Source organism: Lynx rufus, unplaced genomic scaffold (assembly GCF_022079265.1).
Source record: "Lynx rufus isolate CCGP_SWC_20201006 ecotype Redwood Valley unplaced genomic scaffold, mLynRuf1.p SCAF_16, whole genome shotgun sequence".
NCBI lineage: Eukaryota > Metazoa > Chordata > Mammalia > Carnivora > Felidae > Lynx > Lynx rufus.
In genome coordinates this window covers 51,233,612-51,250,648 of record NW_025814830.1, presented here as the reverse complement: position 1 = coordinate 51,250,648, position 17,037 = coordinate 51,233,612, and the positions used below count along the sequence as shown (strand labels likewise).

The window sequence follows — 17,037 nt, the reverse complement described above, 5'->3', positions numbered from 1 at the left end:
CCAGGTGCTTGTGGAAAACAGCCAGAAGAAGTAAGGGGCTGAGGAGAGTGCGGGGCGTCTCTGGCCCGGGGGACCCTGCCTCCACCAGGGCGAGGAGGAGACGTGGGCCACGGCTGACCTATCCCCCGGAAGGCTGACTTCTGCTCTTGGGAGCAAGTGGGGACTGCCCCTGCCTTAGAGAGACGGACGTGTGTTCTCAGCAATGCCCTCCGAGCAGAACCTGGAGTTTCCTTCGGTTGGTGTGGGAGTGTGAGGAGGTCGCTAAAAGTGGCTGCGCCCTCAGCTGGCCTCTGCTGCTAGATGCTGAGGCTGGCGCTGACCCTGGGGACCCGGGGAGGCCTCGCCCTCCCCTCTCAGGGGCCAAAGGAAGGACAGAGGAAGTGCCTTCAGCTGGCCTCTGCCGCACCCGAATTTCTCTTCTTCTTTCAAGCCACGAGAAACCACTGTATAACATACGCGTGTGTACGTGTGTGTGTGCACGTGCATGCATAGGTATGTGTGCACACAGATACCACAGGCCTTGGTTGTGCAGCATGGGGGACACCCCCAGGCACCTCCCAGTCCAACTCTCTGGCTCTCCAGGCGACCGAGAGGCTGTCCTGCACTGTCCAGCCCAGGAGCGCGCTCAGGGCAGCAATACGTCCGTGAGAGAGACACAGCACGCCGTGCGGAGTCGTGTAGGCACAGGGACGCGGTGAAACCCCGGCAGCACCGACCAGGCCGAGGAGACAGGCGTCCCCTGGGATTGAGGGGCCCCGGTGCCCGGTCATTAGACAGGCACCACGCACTGTTCGGGGGTAACCACACAGTCGTACCCATACCGTGATCCCTCTGAAAAGCCTCCCACCCCCCAGTGGTTGTGCCTGGAAATGCCGGGTCTGGGACCCGGTCCTGAGAGCGGGGCCAAGCTCTGTCTGAAGAACAGGCCTTATGGGAGCCACACGGGGAGGCATCTGCTGGGGTCTCCGGACCAAGGGGGGCCCCTTCCTTCACCTGCGGATGCAGGAAGCAGGTGCACGACACTGAGGTGGGTCTGGGTGGTTCACGTGTGAATGGCAGAAGTGGAAAGACCCTCAAGGGTCAAATATTAAGACCCCCTCGCTGTAGAGCCGCACAACCGAGGCTCAGGGAGCGGCAGGACTGGGCCCGAAGCACCCAGCTCAGAAGCAGCACCGACCGCAGCAGAACCGGGTCTCCTGTCTGCTTCCCACTAGCCAGGCCTGCACGGAGCTGATCGGCAGGCCACACTCCATCACCACCCACCGGGCCAGGCCGGGTGAGGGGCCGGGACTTGCCGAGAAATACACACAGGCACACAGAGCATGCACAGATCACACGATACAGAAACACAGTCATAGGCTAGCTCACGGGCATGTCTGCACACACACACACACACACTCCAGCCTCTGTGCACAAATGGGTCATACTCACATGTGTGCACTCACAGCCCCTCATCCCTGTGCACTTACAGGCACTCAGGCACTGTGCATTTACACACACAGGCACGCTCAACACACATATCGGCCCCTATAGAATGATCTACGTACATCCCACATCCACTTCTATATGCAGACACACACACACACACACACACACACTCAGGCGACCCCCTCCCACTCACACGCTCATAGACACATTTGGGCACCCACGTGCTCGTGGACATCCTGGCAACTCTACGCAGAGGCTTACACACACGTTCTCAAGCTCATGCACACAGCCTGCACACGTGCCCAGATACTCAAGCATATACGAGCTCACACACCCTATGTACACCCCCCGCATATGCACACACTCTCACGCACAGAGCATGTGTTCAAGACGCACACACACCCGAAATCTGCACCCAGGGCGCCCAGTCACGTTTACACACACCTCAGTACACACGCGCACACACACACACACACACACACACACACACACACACACACTCAGCACGCTCACCCTGCGCCCAGTCATGTTTACACACACCTCAGTACACACACACACGCGTGTGCACGCACACACACACACACACACACACACACACTCAGCACGCTCAACCTGCAGGCCTCGGACCAGCAGGCGCGGCTGCACCCGGCCGCGCAGCCAAGTTCCCCTCTCCCACCCTGGCGGTGACAGGCGCGCGGCAGGGACACTCACAGCAGCTTGAGGATTTCCACGTAGCAGCCGAGCGTGCGGTCGGCCTGGGGACCCAGTTCGATGCTCATGGTGCTGCAGGCAGGGCTGACCATGAGGCAGTCGATGAGGTTGGGCTCGCTGTCATTGCCCGCGCTGGCTGTCAGTGCCGGCTTGGCAGTGCTGGTGTGTTCCACCTCCACGTGGATCTCGCTGGAGGCCACGACCACGGACTTGAGCCGCGCCTCGGACAGCGTGGCTTCCTGAGACACCAGGTCCGGGCTGGGGTGCAGAAGGCGCAGAGGTAAGGTGGGCTTCCGGTCACAGGGCTGCTGGCAGCCGTTCCGGATCTCCTTCAGGCTGGGGGAGTTGTCACGGCTGCGGGGAGAGGCGGAGAGGGTGTGTGAGCACCGTGCAAGCAACAGTCCCGAGCGCCCCGGGCTCCACCCCAGGGGCCCCCGGGGGCAGTGCTGTGAGCTAGTGCTGTCATGTCCCAGCCTGCGAGTGAGGAAACTGAGGCCCCGCCTGTGGTTTGCTCAAGGTCTCAAGGCAGGGAGGGGTAGAGACGGCTTCCACGCTTAAGCGTCTGTCTCGAAGGCTCCTGCGGCAGTCCCAGCTCGAGGGGGGCATTCGACACACACGTGATGGATGAATGAGTAAACGTCAGAGTCTACGGATACCACAAGGCCTTGGCGTTCACCTCCACCGCAGGCCTCCCCCGGCCACCCGTGAGATCCACTAAGTGCCTGTGCTTCTAGCTGCATCCTGGGGGCCAGCTGCCCCCCTCTCTCCTGGGGGCAGGCCCACGCCCCACTTCTCTTGCCCGCCCCTGCTCAGGTGACAAGGCTCAGCATCCAGCTCCCCTGGGAGCCCACTTCCCAGGTGGATCCCAAACCCCAGAATCCTAGTCGCCTGCAGTCTGCGGGTACCTCCAGCCCACGGCATCAGCCTTGCCCTTGGCTGGACCCGCAGCTAAAGCATCTCCACCGGCCTGGAGGGATGATGCTTGTTAACAGGGGTTCACTGAGAAAAGGCCTCGATGGCATCACTGATGTCGTATTTGTGTGGGAAACGCTGGGCCAAACACAATGAAATTAGGCCTCTATGCAGCAGGACTTGTCAGAACCTTGAGGCTGGTTAAAGCACCTCCACACTGGGTGCTTCCAAACATTACTGGGAGGCTCATTAGAGTGAAGGCAATTCCAGCAACGGGCTTCCTTTGTGGGTGCCACTGCGCTAAGTGCTATCACAGACCACCTTCTCAGATACGTCTGAATGGCCGGCATTACCATCTCCTAGTTCCAGGTGACGAAAGACACTTCTAGAGGTCAAATGATCTACCCCTGATCCCATGGCTTGTAAGTGGAGGGGGCTGGAAACTGAAGCCACGTCTCTGACTATAAATCCCTGGCTCCTCACCACCACGTGGCTTCTGAGATCCCATGTGGTCCTGTGCAGATCCCCCTCCTCCAAAAAGTCTTCCCTGATTTCTCGCCGGTGCCATCTTCACCCTTCTGCCCCCAGAGCCTGAGCTTTCCACCCCTGGCTAGATACAACATCCCCTGGGGGCACTTCTGAACATCCTGAAGCCCAATTCGATCAGAACCTCTGGGGTGGGGCCCAGACACCAGTAACTTTCCGGGTTCCCCATGTGTGCGGTCAAGGTTAAGTCCACTGCTCCGAGGCACTCAGAGAATGACGGCATAATTGCCAACGGTCACTCGTCCAGGCCCTCCCTACATGTGCCACACACACGTGTCCCGTGCTTGCAAAGAGAGCACACGTTCCTTGTGCATAAGCCCTGGGCTGAGCATAGACCTCAGACCCAATGCACCTGGAGGGCCTAAATTTACCCAGCATGGGCCACAACCAGGCCTGAGCCGAGCCCACCAAGGATGTTTGATAAATACACTTTAAACTTTGCTAGGGAAGAACAAAACCCATTAGCAAAAGTCCGAGAATTCAACAGTTGATGGAAAATTGTGTGTGGTCTGGGGTGGGGGGGGCGGGGGGGGCGGGCAGTGTAACTGTCTCCATGGGCTCAGAGCTAATTTGCTACCCAAATACTCAACACTCCATTTCCCTGTGTTTGCCTTTGCTGGGATTTAGGAGTGGATTTTCAAGGCTGTTTGGCTCAGAGCGGGTGATTTTCCAGCAAGCTATGCTAACCTGGGTCAAGTTGTCTGTTCTTCAGTGAGTACATCATGTACCCACCAAGAGCGCTGTGGACAGACCCACAGGGCTTTATCTTCCAGGGACTGACCGCCAAGGGTGGGATGGACCTGAGCCCGGGAAAGACCTCGCAGCACCGCAGGCCTTGTGGTGACTTCCTGGAGGGACTAACAGGAAACTACTCCAGGCTCCAAGGGGGCTGGGGCCGCTGTGAGCTGGGGGCTGGGACCCACCTCGCCCTCCCCTGGCCTCCACCCTGGGCCCCTGGTTGTGATCCGCCTACGGTCAAGCTTGCCCCCTCCGGTCCATCCTCTGTGCAGCAGCCAGGGGGAACCTGGGAAACTGACATCTCGTCAAGTCCCTTCTCTACTTAAATCCTATTGGAGACCCCAGGGCTCTGAGAAAGAACACTCCACAACCCAAACACAGGGCCAGCTCTGCCACTCCACGTGTGGTCCCCGAGAAGCAGCCTCAGCCTTACTACGAGGCTGTTAGGCAAGCAGTCTCAGGCCCCGCCTGGGACCTGCTGAATCTGAATCTGCATTTTATCACGACCCCCGGGAGCAGCTCGGCCTGGCCTGGCCGTTCTCTCCAATTTCCCCTTTGCTTCTCTTTTCCTCTCTGCTCGTCACACCGTTTCCCTCCCTTCCTCCCCTGCAGTGGCCTTCATCAAGGAGCGAATCACCTACGGACTCTGCCAAGAATGCAAATTCCTGGGCCCAACTTGAAAATGCTGTGTCCAGGAGTCTGCATTTTCGGGAAGCAGCCTGGGGATTCTGAGGCAGGTGTTTAAGGACCACAGATGGAAAAGGTGACTAATGCCAACCCTACCTGCACCACCAGGCCTCTCTTTGCACATGCTGTTTTCTCTGCCTGGATCAGCTTGTCCTGCCTCCTGCCTTGATGGCAGCCAGGAGCTCTCCACTTAAAGATCACCTCTCCGAGGGATCCCTCCCTCACCTGCCCCCAGAGCAGGGGTTCTCTGCTCTGGCCACACACTCGACTTGCCTGCGAAGTTTAAAATTAAAAAAACAAGAAGAAATAAACAATGCCAGGGCCATCCCAATTAAATCGAAATTACAGCGGATGGGACCCAGGCAACACCCCCCCTTTTTTTTTCTTTTTTATGACCCATATGCTTGTAAACGTGCAACAACAACTTGCCAGGGAAAGGGAGCCCTGATTGTGGCATCTGCCAGTGTGAATGCTCCCATCAGGACTAACTCCAAACCACCAAGGTGCCACCACTGAGTACGGGGCTGGGAAGCGATGTGCTTCCAAACGCAGCAGGGCTCCGGCACACCCCGGGCGTAACCGAAATACGGTACGGTCAAGTACGTAAACCTCAGGTGCAGGGCTTCGTGAACTTCCACACGTTCCCACCGGCCACCAGATTGGGACTCCTCCCCCTTGGTACCACTGACACTCGGGGCCAGATTGTTTCCCGGGGCGGGGGGAGGAGGGGCATCCTGCACGTGGGAGTATGCTGAGCGGCATTCCTGACTTCTACCCGCTGGATACACCCAGCACCCCAACTCCGGCCCAAGTCATGGGAGCCCCAAATGTCTCCAGACACTGCCAGATACCCCTGGGGCGTCAAGACGGCTCCCGGTCTCAACTGGTTCTCAAACCACTGACCTAGAGCAAGATGTGAAACACTTCCAGGAACCCAGAGGTTTCTCTCATGCCCTTCCTCTAACTCCCCACCCCAAAGGTGGCCATTCTCCTGGCCTCTATCACCACAGATTCCTTTTGCCTATTCTTGAAGTTCCAGGAAAAAGAATCGCACTGTATGTATCTTTCGGATCTGGCCTCTTTTGGCCAGTTTTGCATTTGTGCGATTCATTCACAGTTTGCTCGTTCTGGTTCATCCATTCTTGCCACTCTCTAGCGTTCCTCTGTGTGAACACACCCCAAGCGTCCAACCATCCTACTGCTGAAGGACACTGGAGAGGAGGGTGAGGCAGATTTGAGTGAGGAGCAGTTACAAATAATGCCGCCAGAACATTCTCGTACGTGTCTTCTGGTGGATATGCCAAAAGCTATACGGAGTTGGGTCACAGGGTATATGCGTGCTACGTTTATGTTCTGATTGTGTAAACCTTCCCCAGCCGACTGATAGCAGCCAGGGTTCAGATTCCCCGTCACAGACCATGTTAATTATGCCTCTGGCTTCCATCATCGCAGCCCTGACCAAGGCGTACCGTGACTGCTCCCTCCCTCCCTCCTCCTCCGTCTCCCGCTACACTGTCTGCTCTGAAAGGGCAAGGGCTCCGTCTAGCTGGTTCACCTAGGTGCCTGTGGCACCTGGCGCGTGATGAGCGGTCACTAAACGAGGGCTGAGTGGGCAAGAGAGACGAAGGCTGAGGCACCCGAGCAGAGCTTCGAGGACACAGAGGGAAAATTCTGGGAGGTGCTGTTTCCTGCTCCTGCTCCTGCCTCCTCCCAATTCCAGGCCAGGCATCTGCCGCGTGGGCTCAGGGAGGCCGAGATGAGTCACAGGCCTTTGGAGGAAAAGGATCCTGGGAGTGTGTGACCCTCCTAGTACTCTCTTCCTGCTTCCTAGGGTGGCCTGAGTTGGCAATGCACTCAGATCGGCTCCAGAACTACAGTGTGGAGGTCAAGGGTGAGAGACCGTCCATGTGCACAAGGATGCTTAGGATAGTTGTCCGTTGTCCAAGCCATGCACTACCCTTTGATCTCCCGTGTGTGTGTGTGTGTGTGTGTGTGTGTGTGTGTGTGTGTGTGTGTCTTTTGCTTCTAACATAACACGCTGTAGGCACAGAACAAGCACTTGGGACTGACCGGCATGACATCTTCCTGTTCTGGCCCCAGGGACACTATCACCTCCTGAACAGGAAAATGAGTCAAGATTGGACAGGTCCCCTTTGAATATCAGGACCTAGGGCTAAGGACATGAAAAATAGAAATCCCCCCTTCTTAGGCCCTGTCATAAGAAAATATACCCTTATTAAGGGTTTGTGGCCCCTTCCCCAGGAGCTCAAAGTACATTGGTTGTTTTACAAGCCTCACTTGTCCAGATTTTCAGTGTCTCAGAATGCCCCACCTTCTTCTCTTTAAACTTTTTAAAATGTTTATTTGTATATTTTGAAAGAGAGAGAGAGAGAGAGAGGGAGAGAGTGAGAGAGTGAGAGAGGGAGAGAGAGAGAGGGAGAGAGAGAGAGAGGGAGAGAGAGGGAGAGGGAGAGAGAGAGAGAGGGAGAGAGAGAGGATCCAAAGCAGACTCCACGCTCACTGTGGAGCCGATGCAGGGCTCGATTCCACGACTGCGAGGTCATGACCTGAGCCACACTCGAGTCAGACACTTAACCGACTGAGCCACCCAGGTGTCCCTCCACTGTCTTCTCTTTAGGGGCTGAAATATATTCCTGCTATGTCCCCAGCTCTAGCTAGGCCTAGTTTGGTGTCCTTGGAATCGTGCAGTGTACCACCTGAACAACTGGACAGGGGAGCTACAACAGATGCCACCTGGTCCCGCACATCATATCCTCTCCAACGACCGGAGAGGTCATTGTATAAAGCTCTATACAAACTCATGGCATCTGCGTCACTGTGCATCCCAAGAGCGAGCCTCCACCAGGAAAGAATGGAGGCGGTAAGTAACCACCACAGCACCATCATCTCTCAGGGGAATGACTGTGAGACGTGTTCCACGCAGTCTCCTGGGAAGTCCCAGTGGGGAACGCACGGGTGTCCGCAATGGTCATCAGACTCCACCGCTGTCCTCGGGTCCCCTCCCTGAGCTCCTAGGGCTGCCTCCCTCATAAGCTGCTCCACCCAAGCCCTGGAGGACCCGAGGCAGTGCCCTATCATGCCTTTTTCCAGTCCTTCTCTACCACATGGGCTCTGTTTTCGTGTTCTCACAGCCTGACTCCATCCGACTCGATCCTGACCACTGCACGTTATCCCCCCAGCAGCATCTGACACTGTCTCACACACACAGATGCTCGGGAAACACACGCAGACCCTGGGCAAAATGAAATCCCGCGTTTACAAAGTGAAAGGGAGAAAACTACTGCCAGCCCTTGTGCACACACATGCACACACTCACGTGCACATGTGCACACACCCGACACGGCCCCTCACGCACACCGCACCCGTGTGTACACACTCTCTCTCTCACACAGTGAGAGCCTCAGCGTGCCAGATGTGCCAGGCGGTGAGAAACCTTCAGAATAAAACACTTGTTCCTAAGGCCAAGTCAACACAACAGCCTTGCAGTTGCCAATGTTGATTCATGGTGTTTGCATTTCTGGTAACATCCTCAGGTCCTGGTGGGTTCTGGGCCTGGCAAACGACGGGAGGCAGTCCCAGCGAACGCCACCCCACATCCCCAGCCGGGTCAGGTACAGACCGCCCTCCCTGGCGACCCGGCCCTTCAGTGTCCCCATCCGAGGGTAGAAGCGTGCCCCCCCACCCCCGCAGGCTCTCCTGGTGGTGGCGACTGACCTGTTGATGAACTCTTCATAGCAGGAGTAGATGGCAGCCAGGCACACGGCCACCAGGTTGGGCAGGACCCGGGGGTGGGGGCAGTGCCCCGTGGGGCCGTGCATGCTGGAAGAGAGCAGGGGGCAGGGTGAGCTGGCGGCTGCAGCGGGGATGCCCACGCAGGGAGGCGGGGGAGGGGGAGGGCGAGGGGGAGGGGGTGGCCCAAGCCCTGTGCCGGGTCCTGGCTCTGCCAGGCACAGGCAGCAGAGAGCCAAGCTCCAGGCCACAGGCTCGAGACCCAGGGTGCCCGGGTTCAAGTCCAACTAAGCAGCCTTGGCAAATCACTCGCGCTTTCCACTCTCCATGTGCTTAGCTATAAAACGGGGACGTGGCCTCCTCTTCAGTGGGTTACAAGGACCCAGTTTTTCTAACCCACGGGAAGACTCAGCATATGGCAGTCCTACGTCCCGAGACAGTCATGTCTGTGCCTGGGGGTTCTGGAATAATCATTCGTGATACTGCATTTCACTCCCAAAAGTGGCCTGCTTTGAAAGAAAAATTATTACAGTCACCCTGGCCCAGCATGGCATCTGGGACACATTTGCTAAGTCGTCCCTGGATGCTAGCTATAGGTATTTATCATGGCTATCCCTGTGCCTCAGTTTTCTTATCTGTAAAATGAGGCTAATACCCCTCTCCCAGGGCTGTTCGGTATCTGGGAATAACACCCATAACATTCCTGGAAAATCACTGTGGCCCCCGGAGGTAAGAGAGGCCTAACCTGAAAAAATTTCACAAACCATAACTGGGTCCTGATAAAGGGACCCTGAAGCCACCAGGGCTCCTCCAGAAGGACACCTCATTTGGGTTTAGAAATTCTTCGTGAATTCTAGGTGAGTCTATTTAGGAAACGCATAGTTTCAAAACCGGCTTAAACAGGCTGCTTTGATTTTCTTAAATGATGAGAGGAGTGAGGACAACTATCGCGAACATTTTCGTCACATCCGCACAGTTCTTGGCGTTTACGTGGATTAGCTCACGGGGTCTGCACATGAACTGGGCGAAGCGCCCACTCTGGTTCTCAGTTTGCAGAGGAGGAAACCAAGGCACAGAGAGAAAATTTAAAAGTCAAAGAAAAAGCAACCCCACTCCTCCGAAACACTGGAAGGGAGTAAGAACCAGCATCTCCGGCTTCCTCTTGCCCGAGTTGGGGAGGTGGCCATGCAAGTCCCCAGTGATGGCTCTGCAGGGCCTCAGGGGTATTGTCTCCTTACACACTCAGTACTTCTAGACCCAAGGTGGGCCCACGGAAATAATCCTATTATTTAGGACGACTGCCGTTTCCTGACTTCCTACCGAGCGCCAGGTACTGCGCTAGGGGCTTCCTCACATATTACATCATCTTTAATTACGCAACAACTCCTACGGGTCGCGGCGTGAACGGGACCAGAGCGGTACGGCAACTGGCTCAATGTCACGGAGCTAGTAAGTGCCGGAGACCGCCAGAGAACACGGATGCTCAGGGCCCAGATACACCCCCGGCTTCCCTCGGGGCGTCAGAGGACGCGCAGCTCTGGGGTGGAGAGGAAGGCCGGCTGGCAGGCACGGCAGGGCGGGGGTCCCGCTGGGAGACCCACCTCTGGATGAACTTCTTCACCACCTCCATCCCCGCGTTGAGCTCGTTCAAGGCAAGGATGTACTCCTGAGTAAACAGCCTCAGTCGTGGGCACTTCCCGAAGTCCTGCGGAGAGAGCGGAAGGAGAAGCTGGGCACGCTGCAGAGGGGGCCGGGGGCCCGGAAGGGGCAGGGGGACCCTGCTCGGCCCACAACCGCTGGTGTCGAAGGCAACGGCGAGACACCAGCCCACTCCTCTTCCCAGCACACGGTTTTCACTTCAGGAGGCTGGCCTCGTCACCCTCTCGCGCACCCCCTTTGATGGCCGCCCGTGGAGGTGAGCAAATGTCCTGACACTGAAGGCTCTTCTGGGACTTGTGGCGAACTCATGGGCACGGCAGCGGCCCAGCCCGTGCTAGGGCAGGGGTCGGCGTGCCGCACAGACGTGCTCAGAAGACAGTCCAGCCGGGGCTTCCCTTCTGCTCCCCTGGGAGGGGGCCTGCGGGTGTTGGGCTGGGCCCCCCGCAACCCTTGGGGGAGCCAGAGACTCGTCCCCAGCAGCCCCCTCTTGTTGTTTCTGGGACCCCTGCTTTCTGTGAGCTGTCATCTCAGCTCACTCAACACAGCAAAGTCAGGGGATACCCAATCTAGGGCCATCGGTTTCAGGGGAGGGCTTTGGGACTTCGCGGGGCACGCAGGAGGTAAAGGAAGCACTGGAGAGATGCAACTCCGCGTGTCCCCAGACATCAGCAACGAAAAGACACCTGTTGCTTTCCCTGAGCAAGAGGGTAGGAAGGAGGTCCAAGAACCAGACGTGGCCCCAGGGGGGAAGAGGGCCCCCAGTCCTGGGCTGCTCTAGGCTGACCCCAGCTGCCCACTGGGCTCCAGGAAATACTTAGGGAGCATTTGATGATCTTGTCATTTTGGCTGTAGAAAAAGCCGCTCTCAAATGGCACACGGAATCACAAAGGCCGATGAAAGTAGAGGGACAAGCTCGGAGAAAGGCTGGCTGGACAGGTAATGGCGTGTATGTGTGAGAGACACACGGGGTGTAAGAGGAGGTGTGTTTGTGTGTGTGAAATGTGGGATATGGGAGGAGGTATGTGTGTGATAGGAGGTGTGGGAGGAGCTGTGAGAGAGACGTGGGGTGTGGGGGTGGGTGTAAGTGAGACGTGGGGTGTGGGAAGAGGTGTGTGTGTGTGTGTGCGTGTGTGTGAGAGATGGGTGTGGGAGGAGGAGGGGTGTGTGTGTGTGTGTGTGTGTGTGCGCGCGCGCGGCATGAGACATGGGGCGTGTGAGGACGTGTGTGGGAGACGTGCGGTGTACGTGTGTCAGGGTCGTGGCCCGGGCGGGAGGTGTGTGCCCTGGACGGTGAGCGGGTGGGGCAACAGGGGGCTGGCGCGTGGGCGGGGGGGGGGGTCGGTGCGAAAGGGGCGCAGGTGGGGGGAGGGGGAGGGGGAGGTAAATCCGCTCGACGTCAGGACCAGGCCCCGGGGTGACGTCTCCGTCCGCGGCCCGGCCTGGGCCCCGGCATCTCCGCTCAGCGGCCGCCTAATTGCGGGGCGCCGAGCGATACGAGGGCTCCCCTCTGCTCCGGAGCGCGGCTCCAGCCGACGCCTGGGCCCGCTAGGCTTCCCCGACACGGCACCCCCATGGGGCGGGTGACCCAGTGCAGCTGAGAGCTGGGGGGGGGGGGGGCGGGGGGCGGTCATCTCCTCGGTGGCGCTGGCTCAGGGACTTGTCAGAGAGGGGAAACGTCCGCCGGGAGAGGGCGCTGCCTCCACTCCCAGGGTCACGGGCAGGGGTCTGGGTGGTGGTGGAATGGGGGGGGGGGGGCGGCGCTCCCACCCGCAGCTTTGTTCGTGGACTTCTAAACCCGTGGGCTGGGTTTTGAACAGTCCGGGGGGGGGGGGGGGGCAAGTCGATGTGGTGACGAGGGTGACCGGGAAGACATCCGAGGGAAGAGTCACATCTCCAAACTCCTCCGCCCTCCTCCTGCCCCCGCTCGGTGGAACCCGTTCAATAAGACGTCACCGGATCAGTGTCTAATTTCAGGTGAAACAGCGAGACTGTCTTCACAGATCCAACTGATCCCGCCGGCCCTCCTGAAAGCTCCGAGTAGAACACGTCCCTCCCACGCCCTCCCACGCCCTCCCGCCAGCCCACACGAGGAAGCTTCTAGAGCTGCGTCTTCACCTGGAGTAAAGAGGCTGAATTAGGGTCCTCAGGACAATGAGGGGGTTCGTCTTCTGCCATTCTCCTACCACGAGTGTGCCCTTACACGAGGAGGGCAGAAGGAACCACGGGGAAAGATCCGAAGGAACATACACACTCGTGTGCAAACACATACACACACAGGCGCGCGCACACACACACACACACACACACACACACACACACACACACAGTCCCAGGCACACACACAGGGCATCGGGCTAGATGAGGCCCCTGAGCAAAGAGAAGCCTGGAGCTTGACCGTGCTTCCAAATTGAGGAAGACGTCTAAAGTCCCCTGACGCCCTGGAAAAGGGTGACAGGAAAGCTGTGTGGCCTTGGGCTGACTGACCCACCCCTCTCAGGACGTGATCGTCTCTGAGGGTTGCAATAACCCATCTCTATGCCCACTTCCACTTCTGAGGGCTTATGAGTCTAGGAACACTGCTTCAACCCAACCCTGCTAAAGGTAACTGTCCTTATCTTCGAGAGTAGATGTCAAGGTCATTTTCTTGGAAATAAACCTTACAGAAGGGTCTGATGGCCTTTCGACATATGGGTGAGCGACATTTTACCTCTACGGAAAAGCCAAAAATGTTCCTCTTGGAATCTGGTCTGGTCACTCAGTGGTCCACTAGGGACCACAGCCACATCTTGCTTCCCTTGCCACAAGAACACTCCAACGAATGGCATGTGGGCACAGGGACCACCTTCATTCTTGAGGATACAGTTTAACAGGTTTAGAATCTCTAGGAGAACATTCTAGAGGACTGCTTCCATTTGTATCTAATTTTTATCTCAGTCCAGTGAGTAACACTCTAAGACTCTTCTCTAAGGTTCAATTTACGCATCCATGAAACGGGGCGCGTGATATATCTGCGGAAGACGCGCTCTGAGGATAAGGGAAGCCCCGAGATCCCAGAACACCTCTGTGGTGTATGGTTTTCTCCATTTCCCCAGCGTTCAAATGCCTCCTTGATGGGGTGAAGAGAAGTCACTGCTCATGCTATGCTGACAGACACGTGGCTGGTGGCAGGCCAGCGACGAGACGCCCCACACCAGCCGAGAGCCCCAGCTCCAGCCGAGCATCTGGCCCATGGCTAGTAAATCAGCTTCCGGGAGCATTAAAGGGGCCTGAAAGGCCCACCATACTTCCCATGCCTAGCGTTAGCCACGATCACTGTTCACCACACATCTGTTCTTCTGCAGAAAGAGAACCCCCCTCTGTCCTGTCTATAGTTCTCTTCTGACAGAGTTCAGAGCGTGTAATTAGTAGATACCGAGAGCAGAGCGGGCCTGCAAAGCTTTATGGCATCCCCAGACGCGAGGATCCCTTGGGGAGTTTGTAAAAACTGAAGTGAGGATTCATGCCCGAAGGTCCCTGATCTCTGCCAGGCCACAACAGATGCTATAAATTCTGGATTTGCCTTGGAGCTCTTCTGAATCTTATCCAGAAAATTATTACATGGTCAACACTCTAAGCCCATAACTAACCAAATACAAGGGAGACGTTGTATGGTTAAGCTGTGGGAGGCTGCCTGAATTTTGACTTTTTCCCCTTGGAAGTCGGATGTCCCATAAGAACTCTTATTAAACAGACTACTGACTACCGTGGAACACGCAGAAATGTTTACGTCCCGAGAAGGCATGGGCCCAGACAAGTATGCCCTGGGGGTTTGGCTGTCACTGACAAGTTGTGAAAGAGAGGTCCTTCGCAAAGGAAACCCCAGAACCTCTGCTCTGGATTCTGAAGGGGTGCAACCCTCACCTCACGCCACATGCACGGTGATTTTAAAGTTAACAATCAGAAATCCTTTCCTCTCAGAAGCTTGAAGTTAGAGAGTGCCCTTGAAACCATAAAAGCCCCAATCAGGGCAGAAACCCATGCTCCCCCCGGCCCCCCACCACCATGGAGATTTCTCTGTTGGTCCTGGAGAAAGAACTGGACGGAGTATCTCTCTCCCCTGGGTTCAGAAAACTAGAAGTGCATTTATCTCAAATCAAGGAGGATCTCAGAAATAAGCAACAATTCAATCATGGTATGTGATTGCTCAGGGCAGAAAATGGTGAACAGAATTCACACCGTGCCAGCACAGTTCAGTTGCCAGTGTCTGCCTGGAATGTTGTATTGGGATAGATTCTGAAGCTACCTCTGGGCTCTGCGGGAAGAGTGCTGTAATCGATTAATGATGTCTGCCGCGGGTGCGGGATGACGAACCGCACCTGTGCCCTACGCTGCCATCCGGGTTGGGGTTAGGGACACAGTGTGGAGACAGGAAGGCTACTTGTGAACTGTGGGTTGCCCCTTTCCACAGTTGTTTTCACATGCTAAGTCTTGACAGGCCAGGGGGCAGGAGTCATGGGTACCCTGCAGCTGATTTAGTGCCACAGCACACAGATGCCTCCACGTCACCCAGGGGACCTGAGTCCAGGCTGGGGGCTGGCTCGGTAAGGCACACTGGACACTGGCCCTCGTTTTTCACTGCTGCTCTTCAGCAGCACGGTGCCCCTCCCCTCACATCACAGCCAGGGTGCACGCCCTCACATGACTTGTCACTGCTGCTGATGACCCTGACTGCCTGGCCATGGCTGTGACTGTCCGCTTTCTCCATCACAAAATCACTCCTTCTCCCCCTTCCACACTGTGCATCAGGAAGGACACCATTATGGACAGCCCAGCCCCCACTGAGGAAGTGAGGGGTTCCACTTCCCCTTCTTGAGGGCCGAGCATCTGTAGACCTTATTTCTGATTCTACACACGGAAACTTCTCTCTTCTCCCCCAGACGCACTATTTTTGTTATTTTTACTGTGAAAAGATCCTTCTTGTTGCCTTATGAGAAAAAAAAAACATGGCCGAGGAGGACAGGCTGCGTTAACACCCCAACTTAGACAGAATCCCAACCCCAGTCCCTGGCGGTCAGGCCAGGACAGCCAACCCCCTTCCCCAAATCTTTGGCAAAAAGGGAAAAAAAAGACTGGCTTTGCAGTCTGGGGCCGGCGGGGGGTGGTCAGGGGAACTCACCATGTTATGCTTGAGGATTCTCTGGACCACGGGCGTGAACACTTCGATGACCACCATGGACCGGGGCCGCTCTCTGCAGTGCTGGGGAGACAGAAGGACACGGTCAGTGCCGAGCTGGCAGGGCCCAGCCAGGGCTGATCGGGCCTGGTCTGTGGCTCCTAGCAGGGCTCAGGGGCAGGGAACCCAGCACTGATGCCTGCATTCCCTTGATCAATATTGGTGCACGGCTTTTGCTCTTTTTTTTTCTTTTTGCCATAAGAAAAGTGAGGAAGGGATCTTTTGTTTGCTTTTTGTTTTGATCTTAAAATCCGAGGCTGTTTTAGATAGTATAGACAGGCGTCAGCTCTGGACACAATCCTTATTTAATACAGTGCCGCTTTCACAGCACCAAGATTCAGAGTGCATGGTGTGACAGAGGAGTGTCTTGAAACCCGGGTGCAAGAACACCAGGGGTCTCAGTGTTTGGACACCAGAATCTTGAAAGCTCTGTGGCTTTTCGGTTGTTGGCTTTAATAAGCTGGCAGCAGTGTGAGGCCAAATGCACCTCTCAGATGTGTTTTAATTTCGTCACGGTGGTGTTTTGTGTTTCAAATGAAAACTGAAGACCTTCAGGTGGAACAGACCAGGCCCCATCCCTCCCGACACATTTATAACCTGCCCAGGCCTGTAGGTGCTGAGTTTGGGATATGAGAAATCAGGGCTTTCCTGGGAAACCCAAGATAAATAAACTTTCCTCAGATCGTGGGGTCCTGACTTCAAAGTCTGGTAGGTGAGGCTGCCCGGGCAAGTCCAGTGAGCTGGCCCAGAGTGGACCCAGTGGGGGTGGCTTTGTTCCCCTCAGGTTCCCCTCTCTGGGAAGGCTTCCTGGTGGGAGAGGAACTGAGGCTGGACCGCCCCCCCAGAGGGAAAATAGCCTGAAGGCTCACAGGCCCCAGGGGCTGGGAGCCCTCGCTCCAAAGGGCAGGCTGCCTTCTGTATAGGACCAGTAGGAGTTCTATCAGGAAATGCCAGAAAGAATGGTTTCTTCCACCTCACTAGTTTTCAAACTGTGCTACCCGGGAACCCTCAGGTATGATTTGCTTTGAACAGAGGTCCAGTGTTCTAGAACCACCGTGGTTTGAAAACCATGAACTCTGGGAGAAGCTGTACAGCCTGAGAGCAGAATAAAGAGATTTGGATTAAATCAGACAAACTACTGAGAGAGATGATCGGCTGAGACAGGTAAGGGAGCAGCTGACCATCCTCTCGGGGGCCCACACACTGGGTCAGCTGACCCCACCCTGCTTGGGGCGCGTCGCCCTCAAGCACTGGGGGGCAGAGAAGGCCTGATAGTTGTCTCCAGCCTCACCATGGCCCCCGGGGAGGAGGGGGCCTCCATTTTGCACAGGAGCCCGATGCCCGTGCGGCACACGCTTGTGTGCACACACGCACAGGTGCTCACCCTCTGGGCC

General features: G+C 56.6%; 1 protein-coding gene across 1 annotated transcript in view; it reads right to left on the bottom strand.

Annotated features, from left to right (window-relative positions):
- Positions 1-17,037, bottom strand: part of CMIP (c-Maf inducing protein) — a 234,964-nt gene that overhangs the window by 24,344 nt on the left and 193,583 nt on the right. Inside the window, exons 7-10 of the mRNA XM_047078821.1 lie at positions 15,587-15,667; positions 10,374-10,477; positions 8,758-8,862; positions 2,140-2,493 (exon numbers count right to left, since the gene is read on the bottom strand). Of these exons, the coding sequence (XP_046934777.1) occupies positions 2,140-2,493; positions 8,758-8,862; positions 10,374-10,477; positions 15,587-15,667 (644 nt within the window). The remainder of the gene's footprint in view (positions 1-2,139; positions 2,494-8,757; positions 8,863-10,373; positions 10,478-15,586; positions 15,668-17,037) is intronic.